This window comes from Nesoenas mayeri (genome assembly GCF_963082525.1).
Source record: "Nesoenas mayeri genome assembly, chromosome: Z".
In the NCBI taxonomy this organism is placed as follows: Eukaryota; Metazoa; Chordata; class Aves; order Columbiformes; family Columbidae; genus Nesoenas; species Nesoenas mayeri.
Window position 1 is genome coordinate 1,456,775 of NC_137542.1, and position 18,883 is coordinate 1,475,657.

Genomic DNA, 18,883 nt, shown 5'->3' on the forward strand with positions numbered 1-18,883 from the left:
TAAAAAGTGGAGCAGAGCTGGTCTAAATGTGGAAACAGAGGAGAAATTGGTGAGGGAGGCTTCTTCTTCATAGATGGTGGCTAGTGCGCAGCCTTGATTCCATCTTCAGCCTGGGGGGATTCACAAATGCATCCTCCTGCCTGGCATCACGTCAGAGGCTGCAGAGGATTTGGTCAGTCAGGCTCCTCCTGATAAAATTGTTCTTCAGGGCAGGAAAGAATTCGAGAGTAATTCTTCTTTAGTTGCTCAGGGCATGCTTCTTCTTTGGGCTTCTGGACATGTTCACTCTTTACTGTTTCCTGGTGTTTCTGGTCTTTCTTTTGACTTCAGGCTCCAGGGCAGAGTAGACAGGATTGGAGGCTCCATCCCCAGCTCATTGATAGAGCTGTTTTGGGACTGGGTTCAAACAAGAATGAACAACTGAGACTGGACAGATTTTGGGCCATGCAGTTGACTTGCGTGTATGCAGAGTGGTCTGTGCATGTTTCATCAATCTATGTCATGTTTACATTTTGCATGAGCCCATGTAACGTGATTAACTGGGATTTTATTGATGGCTCAGCTAGCTCAGAGGAAGATGCCTTATGTGCACGCTTCTCCTTTTTAAGTTCTTCTTTTGCCTGAATTTGGCTCTTCAATAGTCTTAAAGTCCCTCTAGGTTTGGACTTGATGCGAATATCCTTGGAGCTGTGTTTAGGGAGTCATTCCGAAGTTATAATTTTAATGCATTGTCTTAAATGACAAATGCACTGAAACATTTGTAGCTTCACCTACATAACAAAGTAAACAAAGTCTTAGTTGGTGGAAAGCCTGTGAAATAGACAGAAGTATTAACGTGCATCAACAAGTTTTTCCTTCTCTTATCTCTTTTATGCATATTTTATAACACATAGGATACAAGTTTTGCATCCGTAATATGACATGGGACTAGGTGGATCTCTGCTGACCTTCTTTATGGAAGTTCCCATACCCTAATAAGTACCTACATATAAATAGTGATATAAAGAGCCACATTATTTTCTGCTCATAGGTAGGTACAACTTTACTTCAGTTGCACCAGCAGCACGTTTTCCCCCTCGGTGATACTGAAGACTTGGTGACAGTGTTATGAAAGAGGGATTTGTGAGTTTTAAGGCTGAATCTGCCACTGGCCATAGTCAGAAAGTCATTTAATCTCTCTATGGACTAAATTTAATAGTGGCTCACTTCATGTTGTGATAAATAATTATTAATATTTGTAGAATTAGTTGAATGCATGTGTATATTTCGTAGTGTTAGACTGAAGAGACTATTTAAATCAAATAACAGGTAGATGCAGACATTTGGCAACTGCAGCTTGCAATAAATGTGCAGAATGTTAGATGCACAGATTGTAAAAAATCACTATTAAGAAACACAGTGCTAATGCTGATAGAGCATATGGTATATATAATTGTTGTAGGTCACAAGGAGATAAGCTAGTATGAATTTATTTCCAGCTTGGTATTCTACAAAAATCTCTTGGTGAATGCTGTAAACTCTATTAAAAATGTTGCATGTTTCTGTAGGTAACAGTAAATTTAAAGCAAGCATTTGTGTGTGCTGTATGGGGACTAGTGGAGCTGACAAAGGATTCCTTCAGTTAAAACAATCGTACATTGAATTTTGAACTACCTTTTAAATACTTAAATTGTCAAGCAGGCATTTTGTACAGGAATGGTTTCAGTATATAATTCCCTAATGTAGGTCAATTAGAGCTATAACACTTTCCTAAATTTGAATCTGTAGATCAAGTGTTTTTTCCTGGTTGTACGTTTTCCTTCTGTGCATTTATTTCAAATGTTAATAAAGTTTTCATCTACAAAAGGTTTAGAATTGACAGAACAAAACTCTTCCTTTTTAAATCATGACAACTACTACTGTTTCTGTCTGCAGGTAGTGGAGGACATGCTAGAGGACGAGGAAGAAGAGGATGACAGAGATGACAAGGTAATTATCTTTCCTAGCACTTGGGTATCTGGGGATGGGAGAATTTAGACATGACACTGTTTTTACAGACAGTTAAAAAAGGAGGTGAAGTGTTTTAGTCCAGAAAATTGGACAGAGCTGTTTATCATCCTAACAATGCTACAGTGTGTTGCAGGAAAGGATAGAGGACTATAAATCCTGCTTTTTTTTTCCTCTTGGTCCAGAGCTGGGTCAAATATTTTTTCTGCCAGGAACAAAAATAATTCAGCCTGTCTGGAACTTGATAGCTCTTGTGAAGATAACTGCAGTGACAACTGTTTTTGAAGGACAAAAATTTGTCCTGTCTTGAGTATTACAAATAGGGCTGCACTTTAGGGGGAAAAAAAAATGGTGTAAAAATAGCAACTCCATACTGGTTAAAGATGGGATGTTGACGCCTATAATTTTCAAAGAATGGCTGAAAATTTCCGCGCTCCGTATGACATTTAAATAATCACAATTCTCACGGACGGCCGCTTGATTGGGAGTTGGCTTTGCGGCCGGGGAAGCTGTTGCGGATCGTTCGGCTATTCGGGCGAACGCGGTTTGGTGCGGAGGCTGCCGGTTGGGCTCAGGGCTGCAGCCGCACAGTAAATAACGGCTCATTTCCACGTCTTATCGAGCCGAGTGATGGGACTGCTCGGATTGTTTGTCCCTTGGGGAGAGGGAAAAAACAGAGAAAGTAAATTAGAATGACCTTGCGCCACCGGAGCGATGGCCAGCGCTGGCGGGACGGCGTTGTGGCAAGATGAGTGCACTGAAAAAGCACCGGTGTTGCTGCTGTTTTCATACCGGGAAGGTGATATTTGTGGGAAAAAACAAGGGAAAAAAAAAAATAGACAATTTTACAAGTACTCTGAATTAAAATACAGATGATTTTGACCTTCACATGTGTTCCCCCAGTTCTCTTGTAGTAAAGCAATGATTTCTTTTTTTTTTCAAGAGGAGAAAAACAGTGTATCTTAATTTATGCCCTTGACCTTTGTTTCTAGTTGAGATGTACAGTTATATACCACTGTAAGAATTCATACGCTGACAGCAGCATTTGAAATGTCAGAAAATTCGCCATGATTAGTTAATCCCTTGAATGATTATTTTTCTGTTAGCTAACACCTAGGATATGAGATGATAAAAAAGAGTATTTTCCTCATTCTATTCCTAGCTCAAACATTTTACAATTGACAGAAAGTTATTATGTGAAATTCTTCTATACATCACTTAAATCGTTAGCTACATCATTTCAGAATCGGCCAGCACTGTAGTAACAAAACCTTTTACAAAACACATATGTGATGGTTTGTAACACTAAATGATATGAGCATACACTTCTGGCAATAAAATATATGATTTATTGCAAAGGTCAGTCGTGTAGCTGTGGAGAGCTTGTATTTTAACTCAACATGCTGGCTTTGAATCATCATTTCTCTTCTGATAAACACTGATCTGCCATCCATTTGAAGCCATTTTCTCCCATTTCTTCCTGCTTTATTATTAGAGCTGGTGCAAAAAGTATCATCCCAGTAGTGTGCGTGTTCCTGGATATTTTAATAACTGTGTTTATTTTACAAAGAACAGTGCTTGACTGCTTGTAGTTTAAGCTAGCCTATGTAGTTACGGCTTAGTGGTTTTTGGAAACTGCTAAATAAACTGCTTTAAAAGGGAAGATGAGGGTGGGGGTCAGCTCCCCCAGCCCCCCTTCTCTGGGGATTAACGGATGCCGGGCAAAACGTACCCAATTAGAAATATCACTCTATGTTTCAGTGTTGTGATCTAATATTCAGCTTTCTCAAACTGACACCAGAGTTCAAACATTTTTCTAGATCTAGTTACCAAGGTTGAATAAAAGTGAGTACTGACATTACCGTGTGCATTCAGGGAGCCCTTTTATTGAATATTTAAGAGCTGTCTTTCTATACAGAAGGTGTTTAGTTTGATTTTTATGAATTCAAAGCTGTCTTCATTATTGCAAACATTTTGAGTTCTCGTGATTCAATATGCTGTTTGAATGGAAAATAAAATTACACTTCTTAAAATAAGCACGTATGGACTAGCGTATACGTTCAGGACTCTTCATAGTGGGCATTATTTTGCACTGGGCTAAACTGTAAAACATAAATGTGTAGTCAGGACTGAGTCGTTCATCATCAGAAGCTCAAAGGGTGCTTTTTCCTGTCTGGTGCACTAGACATACTCTGTTAACTATGGCCGTTCCTCTCACATCCTTTTGTCAAAATGTAAGGGTGCAGTTGTGTATTATTCTAATTCATATGTGTGTTTTCTTGAAGCTGTGTGCAAAATGAAGTTCTGTGAGAAAACAAATGCACATTTTGTAACACCAGCTGGTAGTGGCCTCTGGCTTTTATTACTTCTCTGTTTTTTTTCATGTGGTATAATAGAAAAATCAGGTAAGTGGGTCTTCTTAGGCGATAAAAGTAAAAAGATTAATAAATGTGCCAAAGCCTCACTTTAATTGAAACTGAAGCATATGTGGCAAGTATGTAAAATATGTCCCAGATGTTTGAGCATGGCCAGTGTCTTTGCTTTCCCTGATTACCACAAGGCAGCTATTAGTCCTGTAACCTTTGGACTTAACGGTAAATGGGGTATTACATGGCACAGAACCGGAGCACCTGTTTCCCATTCAGTAAAGACCCCTGGAAGGCTTTACCTAAGCCTACCCATATGTTTTCACTTAGCAGATTGTTGAGCGATTATGAAAAGTGTCTTTCTTTAGAGCCAGCTTAGATTTTAGCCACTTGCTCGCAGTGAAAGGGCAACTCTTTGGCTACTTGATGAGGCCCGCGTGGGCGAGCGCTGATGTAGGTTACGGGACGTTGTTCGACATCCCAAAATCACGGAGTTACAGAAGTAATAAACTGAGGGATGATGAATGCTCAAGTGTGTGTAATTAGTTAAGGTAATGCACTTTATTAATAGTGGCATGTGATACGGAGAGGAGTTTGACAAGGTAGATTTGTACTTACAGTGTTACTTGCTCTCATTCTCATGTTCTGGATTTTTGTAACTCTTTTTTCCCACCTCTGCTGCAATTAAAGTAGACAGGACTGTCAATTTAAGGTCATAGATATTGTTTCTTTTTTATTTCACTGAGAATGTTAACTTTCATCTTCAGTTGCAATATGACTAATGAACTAAAGTGGCAACTACACTTATTCTTGCATCATTTATGAAGTGGTGCTTAGCAGTAGAACACTTTTTTTCCATTTTTAGCTCTTTGTCATATTATGTATTTAGGAACTGGAAAAGATCCTGCAGTTTGTTTGGCTCAGGCTTTTGTCCTTAATTCGATACTGGTTTTTCCAATAAATAGCACTGGAATCTGTGTTCCATGTGTTCTGTAGTGCTTGCTAAACCTATGCCAGACACAGATTTACAGTTTAATCTGATTTCTATCTCGCCTCTCTTTTTTTTCTTTGTTTTTGGCTCGCTTCCAAACGCTGCCTTACACCGTATCTTAGCAAGTAAGGGTCAGTTGAATTACACAAAGTCAATTTATCAACAAGCTACCAAAAGGATTTTTAAACAGTTATGTTATAATAATGTAGAGGTCGATATGCATAATCTATGTATTTAAGAGTTTAGTTTGTCATAGAAGAAGTTCAGATATGCTTTTCTAATAGCTTTGTTCTTTGAACAAACTCCAGATGATATTTCAGATAATCACAAAGAATTTCAGCTCAGCATTTTGTGCAAAGCTCTCAACATCAGGCCAGTGAGCAATGCTGCTGTTGCAGATTTAACTGGAGGAAGACGCATGGTACTAGCACTATTCTATATTACCCTTTTATTAACAATATCTTATTAATACAAAATATTCAAATCATTTGCACCTTCATCTACTCTCTCTTCACTATTTCATTCTTTGAAAAATTCTTTGCAGTTCTCAGTCCATGAAGTTCCATGATAACTAGAAGCTTTTATAATGAAAGATAGTTGAGTTGAATTAAAATATGTTTTAAAGCTTTTAATCACCCCTGCTGAGAGGTAACAACTTTGTTTTCAAGCTGAGATGCTTCTGTAACCTGTCTCAGAAGCATGCTCTGTATTTCTACTATGAGTAGATCATGAGCAGGAGGAAAGGTAACTCTGATGTAGCCTATATTTTTATATTCTATAAAAGAGAAGATAGTAATCTATTTCCTTATAAAATAAATTATGAGAACTTATTTCCTATAAAATAAATGATGGGAAAACAATAAAGAAAGAGGGAGTAAGTGGAGTGAAGAGAAAATTCCAGAATGAATAAATTCATAGGTTCACCTATAGCTTGATTTCCCCATTACATTCTACATGAACATAGCACCTAAATATTAACCATACATAAAACACATTATCTTTCAGTGAAAACTGTAGCTGCATGTATGCTGCCTCCTAAAAGCTTAGCTGAACTTATATAAAACTTATAGAAAAAAACCTACGGCAGGGCAGTCTGAAGTCAGACTTCTCAGTGCAGTTTGGTTTCAGCTCGGTGTAGTTATTCACACAGAGACAGCAACAAGAGGCGTGTTTTTAATTAAAATTGTGCATAATAGGACAGATGATGGTCCTGAGTCAGGACAACCCCCGGTACCAGTCCCGCTGGGGTGCAGGATGGAGAGCAGCCCCAGGAGAAGGACTTGGGGGCACTGGGCTGAGAGATCGGCCACGAACCGCCATGTGCGCTCGCAGCCCAGAAGCCAATGGTGCCCTGGGCTGCATCCCCAGCCCCGTGGGCAGCAGGTTTGGGGGATCCTGCCCCTCTGCTCCGCTCTGCTGAGACCCCCCTGCAGTGCTGGTCCAGCTCTGGGTCCTCAGCACAGACACACATGGAGCTGCTGGAGAGGGGCCAGAGGAGCCCCAGGAGTGACCCGAGGCTGGAACAGCTCTGCTGGGGACAGGTGACAGAGCTGGGCTGTTCAGCTGGAGAACAGAAGCTCCGGGACACCTTAGTGCACCTTTCAGTGCTTAAAAGGGGCCGAGAAGAAGGATGGGGACAGACTTTTGAGCAGGGTTTGTTGTGACAGGACAAGGGGTGATGGTTTAAACTAAAGGAGGGAGATTCAGGCTGGACATGAGGAAGGAATTGTTGCCCTGAGGGTGGTGAGAGCCTGTGCCAGGTACCCAGAGAGGTGGTGGATGAACCATCCCTGGAGACATCCCAGGCCAGGCTGGACGGGGTCTGAGCACCCTGAGCTGGTGAAGATGTCCCTGCTCATGGCAGGGGGGAACTGGGGGAGATCTGAAGGTCTCTTCAACCCAAACTATTCTATGATGCTATGGTGCAGTCTGCTTTAGCCCATACACTGGAATATCAACTAAAGATGATTCTGATCATTAGATCACCTTAAAGTCACAGCCATGGAGTTACTTTTGCCTGGGTGCACCTTGGATCACAGGGAACCTTTGCAGAGGTTCTTCCACAATGAGCAGTTGTCATCCTGCCCTGTCCTCGGGCATCAGATGGGCTTCTTCACGACCGAAGTGTGCACCTTTGAAAACAGGTAATGTGAACAGCCTTCTGAGTGGTTTAGTTTTAGCAAGATCAGGCTTCTTCATCTCAGTGCGGTCTTGAAATACTATCAAAATTAGGGGAGTAAAATGAGTATTATTGAGTTCAGAATCTGAGATTTATATCTGAAGTTTGGCACTTGAGGAGGTGTGTGTGTGATGGTTCCTGGGGGACCGTGGGTCTACAAATTGTTGAATGAATTACACTCATCCATGTACATTTTTTTTTCACCTGTGACTAATATAGTGTGGGTAATGTTCTTCATTTATTAAGTCATCCAAGTATAATTCAATAAATTATTAAATCAAATGAAGAATATGTCTTAATTATGTTAGCTGCTGCAGGATGTGACATAATTTCACCCTACATTTTTCCTCTACGCTTAGTATTATTTCTTTATCATAACTAAGCAGATTTAATTTTTTTTTGAGACCTAATGAAGGTTTTTTTTCACCTAGCTCCTCAGAAAGTGATTTTATAGAACAGGATGTAGTTAAAAAATCTCTGTGGTCTTCTCTGTGACCCAGGGGAGAGAAATGATGAGTGTTGAAGGAAATGACCAAAAGCTTTTATTGCCAGGTTCTCCTTGAAACCTTCTTACCTGTGCAGGTTAGCTCCAAAGGCATCCATCTGTTAACGTGGCTTCAAAACCAGTGAGAATGGCTCATTCTCACGTTCTCTAATAATACTTTTAAATGTCGTTCCACCCAGAATCATGAGATCTGCATTCTGATTAACCTGCTGCCACGAACTGCTTGAGACTGTAAGCAAGCCATGTAGTCACTGATATACGAGTATTTGCCAGCCACCTGAATATATCTTCAGGCTTATCCATAGCTCCCAATTTTAGCATTCTGAAGAACAGGCCCAAACACCTGTTTTAGAGAGATGCCTTTTGAGCTTTTTCTACAGCAAAACATGGGGTCCTTAATAAAGAACAAGCTTCCAGCTCAGTCAACGGTAAGCAGAGACGGTGAGGGGTAAGGCACAACATTGGAAACCTGATAGAAGAAATGCAAACTCTACCTCTTAAGCCATGTGTGTACCTTTCCCTTCACTAAAATGCTTGTAAGAAAAATTGCAGTCTCAACTACAAAAATTTGTCAGGGCAGTTGATCAGGTATTGCTGTGCTTTATGGAGGAAGATACAGGAATATGGGGAAAGAGATTGCAAGCTTTTGCAAACAATATACCTATATTAGTGGTGCAGTTTGAAGTATCTGTGTGTCAATAGGAGGTTTTATATTGTTTACTGGGCAGGAACAACCCCAGGTTCCAGTATAGGTTGGGAAATTACCTATTAGAGAACAGTGAAGGGGAAAGGGACCTGGGGGTGCTGGTGGACAACAGGATGACCGTGAGCCAGCACTGTGCTCTTGTGGCCAGGAAGCCAATGGTACCTGGGGTGGATTACAAGGGAGGTGGTTAGTAGATCTAGAGAGGTTCTCCTTCCCCTCTACTCCACCCTGGTGAGACCACATCTGGAATATTGTGTCCAGTTGTGGCCCCTCAGTTCCAGCAGGACAGGGAACTGCTGGAGAGAGTCCAGCGCAGGGCAACAAAGATGATTAAGGGAGTGGAGCATCTCTCTTATGAAGGAAGGCTGAGGGAGCTGGGGCTCTTTAGTTTGGAGAAGAGGAGACTAAGGGGGGACCTTATTAATGTTTATAAATATATAAAGGGTGAATGCCATGAGGATGGAGCCAGGCTCTTCTCGGTGGCAAACAATGATAGGACAAGGGATAATGGGATCAAGCTGGAACACAAGAGGTTCCACTTAAATTTGAGAAGAAACTTCTTCTCAGTGAGGGTGTCAGAGCCTGGCCCAGGCTGCCCAGGGGGTTGTGGAGTCTCCTTCTGTGCAGACATTCCAATCCGCCTGGACATGTTCCTGTGCGACCTCACCTGGGTGTTCCTGCTCCAGCAGGGGGATTGCACTGGATGATCTTTTGAGGTCCCTTCCAATCCCAAACATACTGTGATACTGTGATACTGTGTGATACTGTGATACTGTGATACTGTGATACTTAATGTTGACGCATGGATCAGTGATGAAGTTGCTGGACAGATCGTCCAGGCAAAATAGAATCTTGACAAAATGGAAGAGGCACCCCAACCCCGAAGAATTTAAGTGCAAAGCTGCTCCTAGAAGAGCATGGCACAGAATTACAAAGTTGTCATTGTGCAGAAGCATCCACAAGGACAGAGTGCAATGTGGTAGAGGTTTCATCTGCTGGCAGATAAAGAGATAAATTTGGTGTCAATAAACCTTATGGACAAACAGTGCATGTAACTAGCTTCATTCTACTTCTTTTTCATTTTTTTCAATGTGAATTTTGTGTGTTTATTGATAACAACTATAAAAGCTCCAAAGACGTGGCAGTTCACTTGTGCAGGTTGTCCCGTTGATGAATTATTGTGATCATCTGCTGCAGAAGCTTTAATTACACTTCCATTCGGAAAGGTAACTGCTTCCACCCATCCCAACAGAAGTCTGCAGACATGCAGCTCCTAACTAGCAGATGTCCATGTGCCCACTTTCCAACAGGAATTTTCTTACCAGGCACCTTCCCATCCACTGCCCTGGATACAGAATACACTGCCCAGAATACATGTATTCTGTGGGAGAAAAAGTGCATGAGAATACTGACGGATCAGACAACATCATCCCTGCCAGAAAGCACTTCTGCCCAGTCCTCAATCTTGCAATTTCAGTTCCCACTTTCTGTTTGACTAGAAGCTAAGCAGCCCTTTGCTGCTTTGGTTTTTGTAGCTCCTCGTTTTTGTGTCACCCGTGCACTGAATATCAGATGTGCTTATTTTCCAGTAATCACAGTCCAGCTTTAGAGATGATTCTTTAATCATGGGAACTTTCCATTGAGACACTTCTGTGGCTTTTAAAGCATAAAGTGCAGGGAAGTATATATTCATTTACAGAGTGGAAAACTTATTTATTTTTATTGATATCTACTCCCTCTCACTTGCAGAGACTTGAAAATAACCAGAGAGACAAGTGACTGCCATGTGGAGGATGAGGCTTTCCTAATCCCTGTGAAACTCTGCTCCTTTTTGTGCAGTTTATATGGCTTGGTGGGAGGTCTGGCTGGGAGAAGAGGCAGCCCGTAGAAATTTGCTGAAGCCACATCGCTGGTTTGTGAATTCCCACCTTTGTCCTCTCAGAGCATCCTCCAAGTGGGGCAAAGACCTGGAGCCAAGTACTTGGGTGGGCGGTGGGTGTTCTGTGATTTTTGAGTCATACACTGAAAGCAGAGATGTCCACCTGTGAGCATTGTGGGAGCAGCTCTGAGTCCAGGAGAACATGGGAGCAAGAGCAGGACCAGGCAAAAAGAGATGCAGATATAAAGGAAAAGTAACACGTAGGGACATCTTACAGCTCAGGGTGTCTGGGCCCTGGGCAGGCAGGGATGTGGGGAGGATGCTGAGATCTACAGCAGGAGAATGGAGATGGGGAGAGGCCACAGACCTGGTGGAGGGGCTGGGGGAGCAGATGTGGGTTGAGCATCCATGCACTACCCATGGTGGGTAGTGCAGAACGTACCTTAAATCCCACACAGGCTAATTTCAGAGCGGTTGGCTTTGCCATCTCAGTAGCCCTTTGAATGTAGTCTTTGGTGTACAATTTAGATACGCTCGAAAATTAGAATTTATGGCATATGGAAAAGCAATAAACAGTTGGTTTAGTGCTCTGGCTTGGTATTAAGTGTGGCTTAAGGACTGGGGTGGTATCTGTCTTATCTGCATGATCAGCAAATGCACGTTTGACTGGTTTGGGAACAGATGAGGTAATACGATAGGTTAACATACATCTGTAGCAGTCCGATAATGCAGTGTTTTTATTGATTGCCTAACTGAGTACCTACACTGGGTATTAGGTTTGCTTGTCACAGTGCTTAGTGCCTGGGGTAGTTGAGCAAGTTACTTTTCCACTGAGCTGACCCCAAAGTCCCAGAGTCTTTCAATCCAACTCCTCGGATTTCATACACTGGCAATTACTTTCCTTTTCTAATGGGCTATATTAAAGAAAATGTGTCACCTTTTGCACCATGTAATACTAAATCAGATCAGAATTCATGCACAATTATGTCAGTGGAAATCTAATATTACAGACCTGCTTATCTGGAGATAGCACATGGAAAAATAAACGTGCACAACTGACAGATTTACTTGATTCCACAGATAAGTTATTTGTAAGTAATTGAGCTGAGGAATGTGTATGGATTATTTTCATAGGTCTCAAAAAACATATAAGAAAAATGGCTAATAAATATTTAAGTAGTGTTTCTTTCTCTTTCTCCTGATTCCTTTCCCTTTTTATCTTTTCTTGGCCTGCTCAGGTGCTGAAGTAACGAAGTCCAGGATGGTATAAAGATATTTTATGTAGCAAATTGTTATTGTTCCGAAGGCTAGCAAGTTTAGAAAAACAAAATGGACACCATTGGTTTATGTAGTGTCACAGATATCTAACGGCATCTAGGTAACACAGAGCTCTGAGAAAAAAAGCATTCTGCTGAAAAGGTATTGCTTTCTGTTTTTCTTTAACAGTGTGAAAAAGTCAAAACACCGTTGCTAATCTGAAGCTTTCTTGCAATCAGAAATAGTAATTTAAGATCAATTGCTCAGCAGATGTGCTTTTTAGAATTTTACACAAAGGAATAGTGCAAATCCTCCTGCCTTCAGCATATACGGTTGTGCATTGTTATCCCTTCGGTGTATGGTATTACCTGTAATTTAAAATTAAGCATACAAAAGATATTTGTTGGCCTTTAATTACTGCTTGGTGAAAATTTTAAATACCAATAGTGAAAGAGTAGACAGAAATAACTTGGAATATTTTCTCTGCTGCTGAGTAGTTTGCTAATGTGTGGTTGGATTTTCTTTTTTTTTTTTTAATTTTGGGGAAATTTGAAATTTGTGTATATGATTATGTGCACCAAAACATCTTCTTGTCTATCCTGTGAAGTCCCAGGTTGCTTTCCTTCCCACTCGCAAAGAACAAATGCTGCCTGAATATTTTAGGTCAACACAAGGCATCTAGTGAAGATCACTAAACAATTTATTCTGCTATCTTCCTCAAGTACGATACAAACCCGTGGATTTTGATAGAGGAATGGTTTGCATAGTTGTGGTTTCTGGAAGGCCTATTAAAAATTAAGATTGTGCAGTCTGTTCAGGGAAGGCTTGAAGATGCATTATCAGAAATTACATTACATGGTGTTATAGGCCAAGATCTAGTTTGTTACTAAATAATTTTTTCAAACAACTCTTATGTTCTGCAAGCCTCTTCACCCAACTTCCTCAGGATGCATTGATTCAGAAGAAAATGTGTTCTAACACTGTGATTTTTAAAAAGAAAAGTTTTATGCTGCATTTTGAAGTCTTATTGCATAAATACAGAAAAATAATTTCCTAGAGATTTTTTTTTTTTCCCAGTGAAATATTTATTTGATAATGGGCTAAAAGTGATCAAATGCCAGCTGTATAGTCCTTTTGTTGGTTTGCTTTTGCAAATCAATGCCTGCGAATTAAGGAGAGGAACCACAATAGCTCACTGCAAGTTGTTATAAAACCAAAACTAAAAGTGCTTTTCAAAATAATCTAATAGGGAATGTAATTAACATTTTCTGGAGCACAACCCACCAAACAAGCGAAGGCCACCTTAAGGACATCCTGATATGATCAAAAAAGAGGACAACATCTTCTTGGGAGCCTGTTGGAAGATGCAGGGAGAGGTCAACATGTTTTATAGCTCCGAATTATTGTTTTGAGAAGGAACTCTATCACCTAGATAGAAATTATCTGTTGAGTCTGAAGAAATACCATTTGCTTTTAAAATGCAAGGAAAAGTAGAACATTTTCCAAGATTTGACAAAGTCTGTAGAACAGAGCCAGATCTTATTTTTCCAGATGACCAAATCAGAGTAGTTATAAAAGACAGAGTGTAACTATTGAACCCTAGGGAGTTTTTTCAATTACATGTTTTGGGCATTTATTTTTCCTGCAAATACACTGCTTATTTTTTGTTATTAGAACAGCGGAGGAAACTTAGTTTGCTGACGCTTTTAATTTTTTAAAATTTTCTGTGTTCTGGGAATCAAATCACTGATTTCCCTCCAGTCCCCAAATCCTGAACGCTTTGCTCTGCAATTCATGTTTTGATGCCAATGACTGAGGTCCTTAACCAGGACACCGCAATGTCTATTTTATTCAAAGTTCATCAGGGAAAAGCAACAGTTTTAACATTGTACTTCCAGGTCATTCACAAGTATTGCTGGAAGTGCCTCAAGCACACAGCAATGTTTAACAGACCTTTCTTCTTTATTCTCCTTCTAATTCCCAGACATTTTAGTGTGTGATTTCAGATGGTTAACGTTCAGCAGCCTATCCGTGTATCCTGAACTAGGGTGAGAAAATAGGGGTCTTTTCTCTTTCCTTTAAATATTTATTCTGTGTGTTTCCTCTGCGTTGACTAAGCGTGGTGCCAAAGCCCGGGGGAGCGAGTTTGTGAATGGTGTCATTTGTCAGAAGTATTAATAGTTCCAGGAAATTACTGTTTGATGAGTGGAATAACTCCCTGAGCAAATATGGTGAGTGTGAATGAGGGGAAAAGGTGCAGAGAAGGCAGAGGGGAGAAGAGAAAGAAGATGTCTATATGCTGTAGGTGAAGAATTTGTCAGAAGATTGTCTGTAGAGCTCTGTTGGTAGAGCCTTTCTAACATGTACATACAATATGTGTGAATTATGTCTCAGAGATGAGAAGCACACAGTGATTTTGGAATTTGTGGCCAATACAGTTCAGCACAGAAAGGGTTTTGGGTTTTTTTCCTCACAAAATACACTGAAGTTCAAAAAACCCAAGTGATTTGTGTTCACAAACCCTTTGGGTGGAAAGGATGGCCAGAAGCACCCAGTCGCTGTAGTTTTGCAACCTATTGCTTCAAGTTCCAAGGTTAAAACAAAATTGTATTGAAATTGTATAAAAATTGTATAAAAAAGAATTTGACCAAAATTAATCACAAACTCAACTAAGACATATTAGGGAAAGGGGTAAGAATAGCAAAAAGGGACAGCCTAATCAGATGAAAGACATAAGAGGAGTAGGAAGAGATTCCTGCTTTAACAATTAAAAACAAAATTCCAAGGAAACCATGTACCCCTACTGTATTAAGGGGGGAAATAAAACTAGTTGTTTAATAACTACCTGGTTTTGGTGATCCTTTAAAAATGTTTTCAGCAACAGAAAACAGGCAAAAATACCAGTTGTAAAGAAAATATGCCACATTTCTAGAGACTGTTTTGGGGAAATACTCAGTGGTGATACTTAATAGTCTTATTAAGGAAATTATCCAATAATCTTACTACTCTACTGACATTTGTCATTCCAAAGTCATGGCAAAACACAAAAGTGCTCAAAGGTGGAAGCGGGTTAAAACTGAAAAGGGGATTGATCCTGACAATTACTGTTATTTTAATCTCTTGTTCTCTGTAAATGATGGAACAGACTTGAAGACAAAAGTGGCCAAACATGGGTGTTTATTCCTATATTCAAACAGAGAAACTGAGAGGATTTCATGACAAACCCTTTGGGACCATTGACATCAGTGAGCACCACATATTCTGTGTGCTGCTCAACTTCTCCACCTGAAATCTTTGAATTATTTGCAGATCATGAGGTTTACCACACATATTTACAATCCCAGCCACCACTATTAGAATTATGATGTAAATCTATGCTTCTGTTTCAAAGCTTGTGATCATTATTTTTGGTCAAAGTGGTCCCCAAAACCATTGTGAGGATTTGGGCACCAAAGATGGTTTCTATACCTCCTTTCAGCCTCCCAGGTAGGTAAAGTGGGTTGGAGGAATCAGTTTTCACAATTTGAGCACAAAAAGACATTCAGAAAATATAATATTAACATTTTAAAAGACAGTAAAAAATAAAACAGAAGAGTGTGCATTCAGTGGGATTCTACCACATGTTTTTATTTAATTTTCTTTTCTTTTTACATTTTGAACAAGGACAAGTTCTGTAATGGCTTCCAGGGAGTCAAAAATAACATATTTTCCCAAAGATTAAACTAAACAACAGAAATATTGTTACCGTTATTCTCCGGTAATGTCCTACTTTGCTTTGTCCACCGTTTATCTAGTGAAGGGTTAGAGCACTCTGCAACCTCGACACAGAAGTCCATACCATCCAGACACTATATATTTCTTCTGGACACTACCAATACCTTTATTCTGAGCTGCATCCTGACAAAGCACGTGAGGACAGAAGGCAGAAGCACAGCCAGGGTTTTGGCACATTTACAAATACGATACACAAGACAGGTTGCATTCTGTTAGACTTTGAAAAGTTTCCATGCTTAGGATATCTTTATTTTCTCCCTTCATCCCTCCTGTTTTCTATGTATAATTCTTCCTACTCTTACACTTCAAGAGAAAATTGAAACTGTGATTAGATATGCTAAATTACCTCCACTGCAAACTACGTATAATTTGCAGCATTTAGTTATTGCGGTTTTACAGGTTTAGGTGTCTATTTAAACCACTTTAATGGTGGCTGAGTTTTTTTCAAATGTTTATTGAAAGCAACGTTTGTAGCAGCAGTAAGGAAAATTGAATGTGGTGTGGATGAGATTAAAACATATAGATTCTTAATAATATTTCAGGTGAATAACTTGGATCGTTCTTTTAATAATACACGTTCCTTCTAACTGAGATACTTCTGTGTTGCTCTAGTATTAGACAGGGTGGGGAGAGCTCAGTGCAATACTGTTGCTGGAATCAGCCAGGAGGATTTATGCCACTTAAATGGAATATTAAAAAGTTTAAAACAAATGATCATGTGGAAGGGTGTAATAAATAATAACCTCTTGCCATCGAGCAGATCTCAACCTCTCTGATGCTGGGACTGCATATAATGGCACAGTGATGTACATAATGGTGCCCTCATATTTGAAAGGGCCTTTTAGGCACTTATAAAATACAAGTAAGGACACAACATAGCAGCAACGGAGGAGGGTAAATAGAGCCAGTGACTGAAATATGAAAAAAAAATTATGATTACCAGCTGTGAAGAAGGCATCTTTTTATACTTTTATATATATATATATATATATTCTATCTTATTATACTATTTTTCAGAGAAGTGGTGTTGATTTTACTTTGGTTTAACTGGACTCTGTAACCTTGCATGCTCAGAGATACCTGATAACTTAGTATTGAATGCTCTTTTGCTCTCTTCTCCCATTTCTATGGGACAGCGAATTGTTTTCCTGCCCCTGCTTTAAGGTAGATCCATCCCCTGGGGATGCTGGGACCCACCAGCCTCTGCTCTGGCAGGTTTGCTCTCCCCTTCCTTGGGCAAGCAACAAAAAGAGCCGTAATAATGATGGTTGTTAATTATTAATATTAATAATTTTATTAGTTATTAATGCTAAAAATGCTGAAAATAAAGACCTTGAGCCATCTACATACGGTGAGAAGCAATCTTGAGCACAGCCCTGGAAGGGCACCCGGTCAGGCTGTGCCATCCCCTGTTGCCTAGGGACGTTCCTGATGTTCCCTTTGCATTATCATAAACATTGACAGTATCTCCCAGGTGCTCGCAGGTACTGGAAGGAAATGCTTTGCACATTACACACAACCACACTCCCCTGCTTTTCAGCAAGCCTTGTTAGTGAATTCTCCTCCTTTTCCCTCCCCTGTAGCACTATATTAATATTTTCCACTGCATGCATTAATATTTTCCACGACACGGGAATCAAAAGCGCTGAAGTCAAGACAAAGGGATTGAGGTTTCGGTGCAGTAGGATGGATGCAATGCAAGAGATGCTTCTCCAAATCTCTGAGTCTGTGTGAGAGTGAAGATGAACCCCTCAGGAGAAGAAAAAATTCCTACAAAGTCTGAGGCTGGTAGCAGCTGATTTCTAAGCTCTATCTACCACATAAACAAAAAGCAAGAAAACTCCAAAGAAAAACGCTGTTGTGTTTTTGTACGTAAAGCCGAGGTTCTCGGGTGATTTTCAGGTTGAGGTTGGGTTGAAGGTGCTCAGATTTCCCCTCTTTCCCAAGAACGCTGGAGATCTTCTTACATGTTTGTACACGCTGGTGTACAACCATGTAATAAAAATGAACCCGTTTCAAAGAGCGGATTGGCAGAGTTAAACAGAAAGAATCATAAAATAGCTGTTAGGACATAAGTATTGGCGTAAGTTACTAAAGTTATGACTGTGGGCATGCATTTATTCTCTTAGCTCTGGTCTCTGTAACCAGAAAAGCACAGTAAAATTAACCATTTACTCATCCAGCCTGGGAATGGTTAGCAAAATGTAGAATTTGCAAGTTTGGGGGGTTTGTTTGTTTGTTTGTTTGTTTGTTTTCCTAGAATAAATCAGTGCTGTAGCTGGAAAACACTCATGTGACCCTATTTGTTCAGAAAGTTTATTGGAAGTTTATTTTCACTATATGGCTGAGGTGGAAAAAATGGAGACATTTTTTTGGTGTATTTGTGCAACGACTTTTAGGAAGAAGTGGGCTGTACTTTTCAGTACTTTTTTCCTAGGCTACAAAATCAGCAGTTCCATGATTCTATCTGTTGATTTCTTGTTCTACTAATACTCTGATGTGTTGTAATGAAGATGCAGGTTTTTTCAAATAATAAAGTGGAAAGGTTTCAGCCCATATGTGCATTGTATATGCTTAGTTTTCCTAGTAACTTCTACTCTCTCTGCTGACTCCAACTCTTTTTTGAGTTCCACAAGAGATTTTAATTGTGTTGTATTTTTGTCTGAAATGATGGATAGTTGTTCTACTCACTGTTGTGATAATTTCACAGGAAAATGATGGTGTATGTGCTTAATTCTGTTACTAGTTTTATTAAGCTCTTCATATTAATGCTGTTTTGGCAGTGAGTTCCACTAGTGAGTGTTGCATTGTATAGAGAACAGAATTTACTTTTATCAGTTTTACCTCTGCTGCCTTTCAAGTTCATGGAACATTTCTCTACAGCCTTATGAGAGTAATTAAGAGTCCCAATTTACTTTCTCTAAACCATTCATTATTTTGAATATCTTGATTATGTTCATTCATCTTCTTTGTAAATTAAAATGTCTCATTACTTTCTGTTGCTCATTGTCTTATTTTTCCTCACACTGTTTTCATTATTTCGGTAGCTCATGTCTGTATTTTTTCTGAATCTGCATTTTTATTTCTATTTTTTAACTTGATTTCAGCACTTCAGCTACAATTATCTCATCGGGTTACATAATGGTGCTAGGCAAAGTTAAACCACTAGTGTCAGTTGTGAATATAACCTGGTTACATTCCTCAGAAATATAACGTCACCCCCCTAAGAAATTCTGTCAT

At 39.8% G+C, this 18,883-nt stretch overlaps 1 protein-coding gene across 1 annotated transcript in view; it reads left to right on the forward strand.

The window, feature by feature from the left end:
- MCTP1 (multiple C2 and transmembrane domain containing 1) overlaps positions 1-18,883 on the forward strand; it is a 273,536-nt gene that overhangs the window by 234,180 nt on the left and 20,473 nt on the right. The window contains exon 17 of the mRNA XM_080362212.1: positions 1,915-1,968. Within this exon, the coding sequence (XP_080218338.1) occupies positions 1,915-1,968 (54 nt within the window). The remainder of the gene's footprint in view (positions 1-1,914; positions 1,969-18,883) is intronic.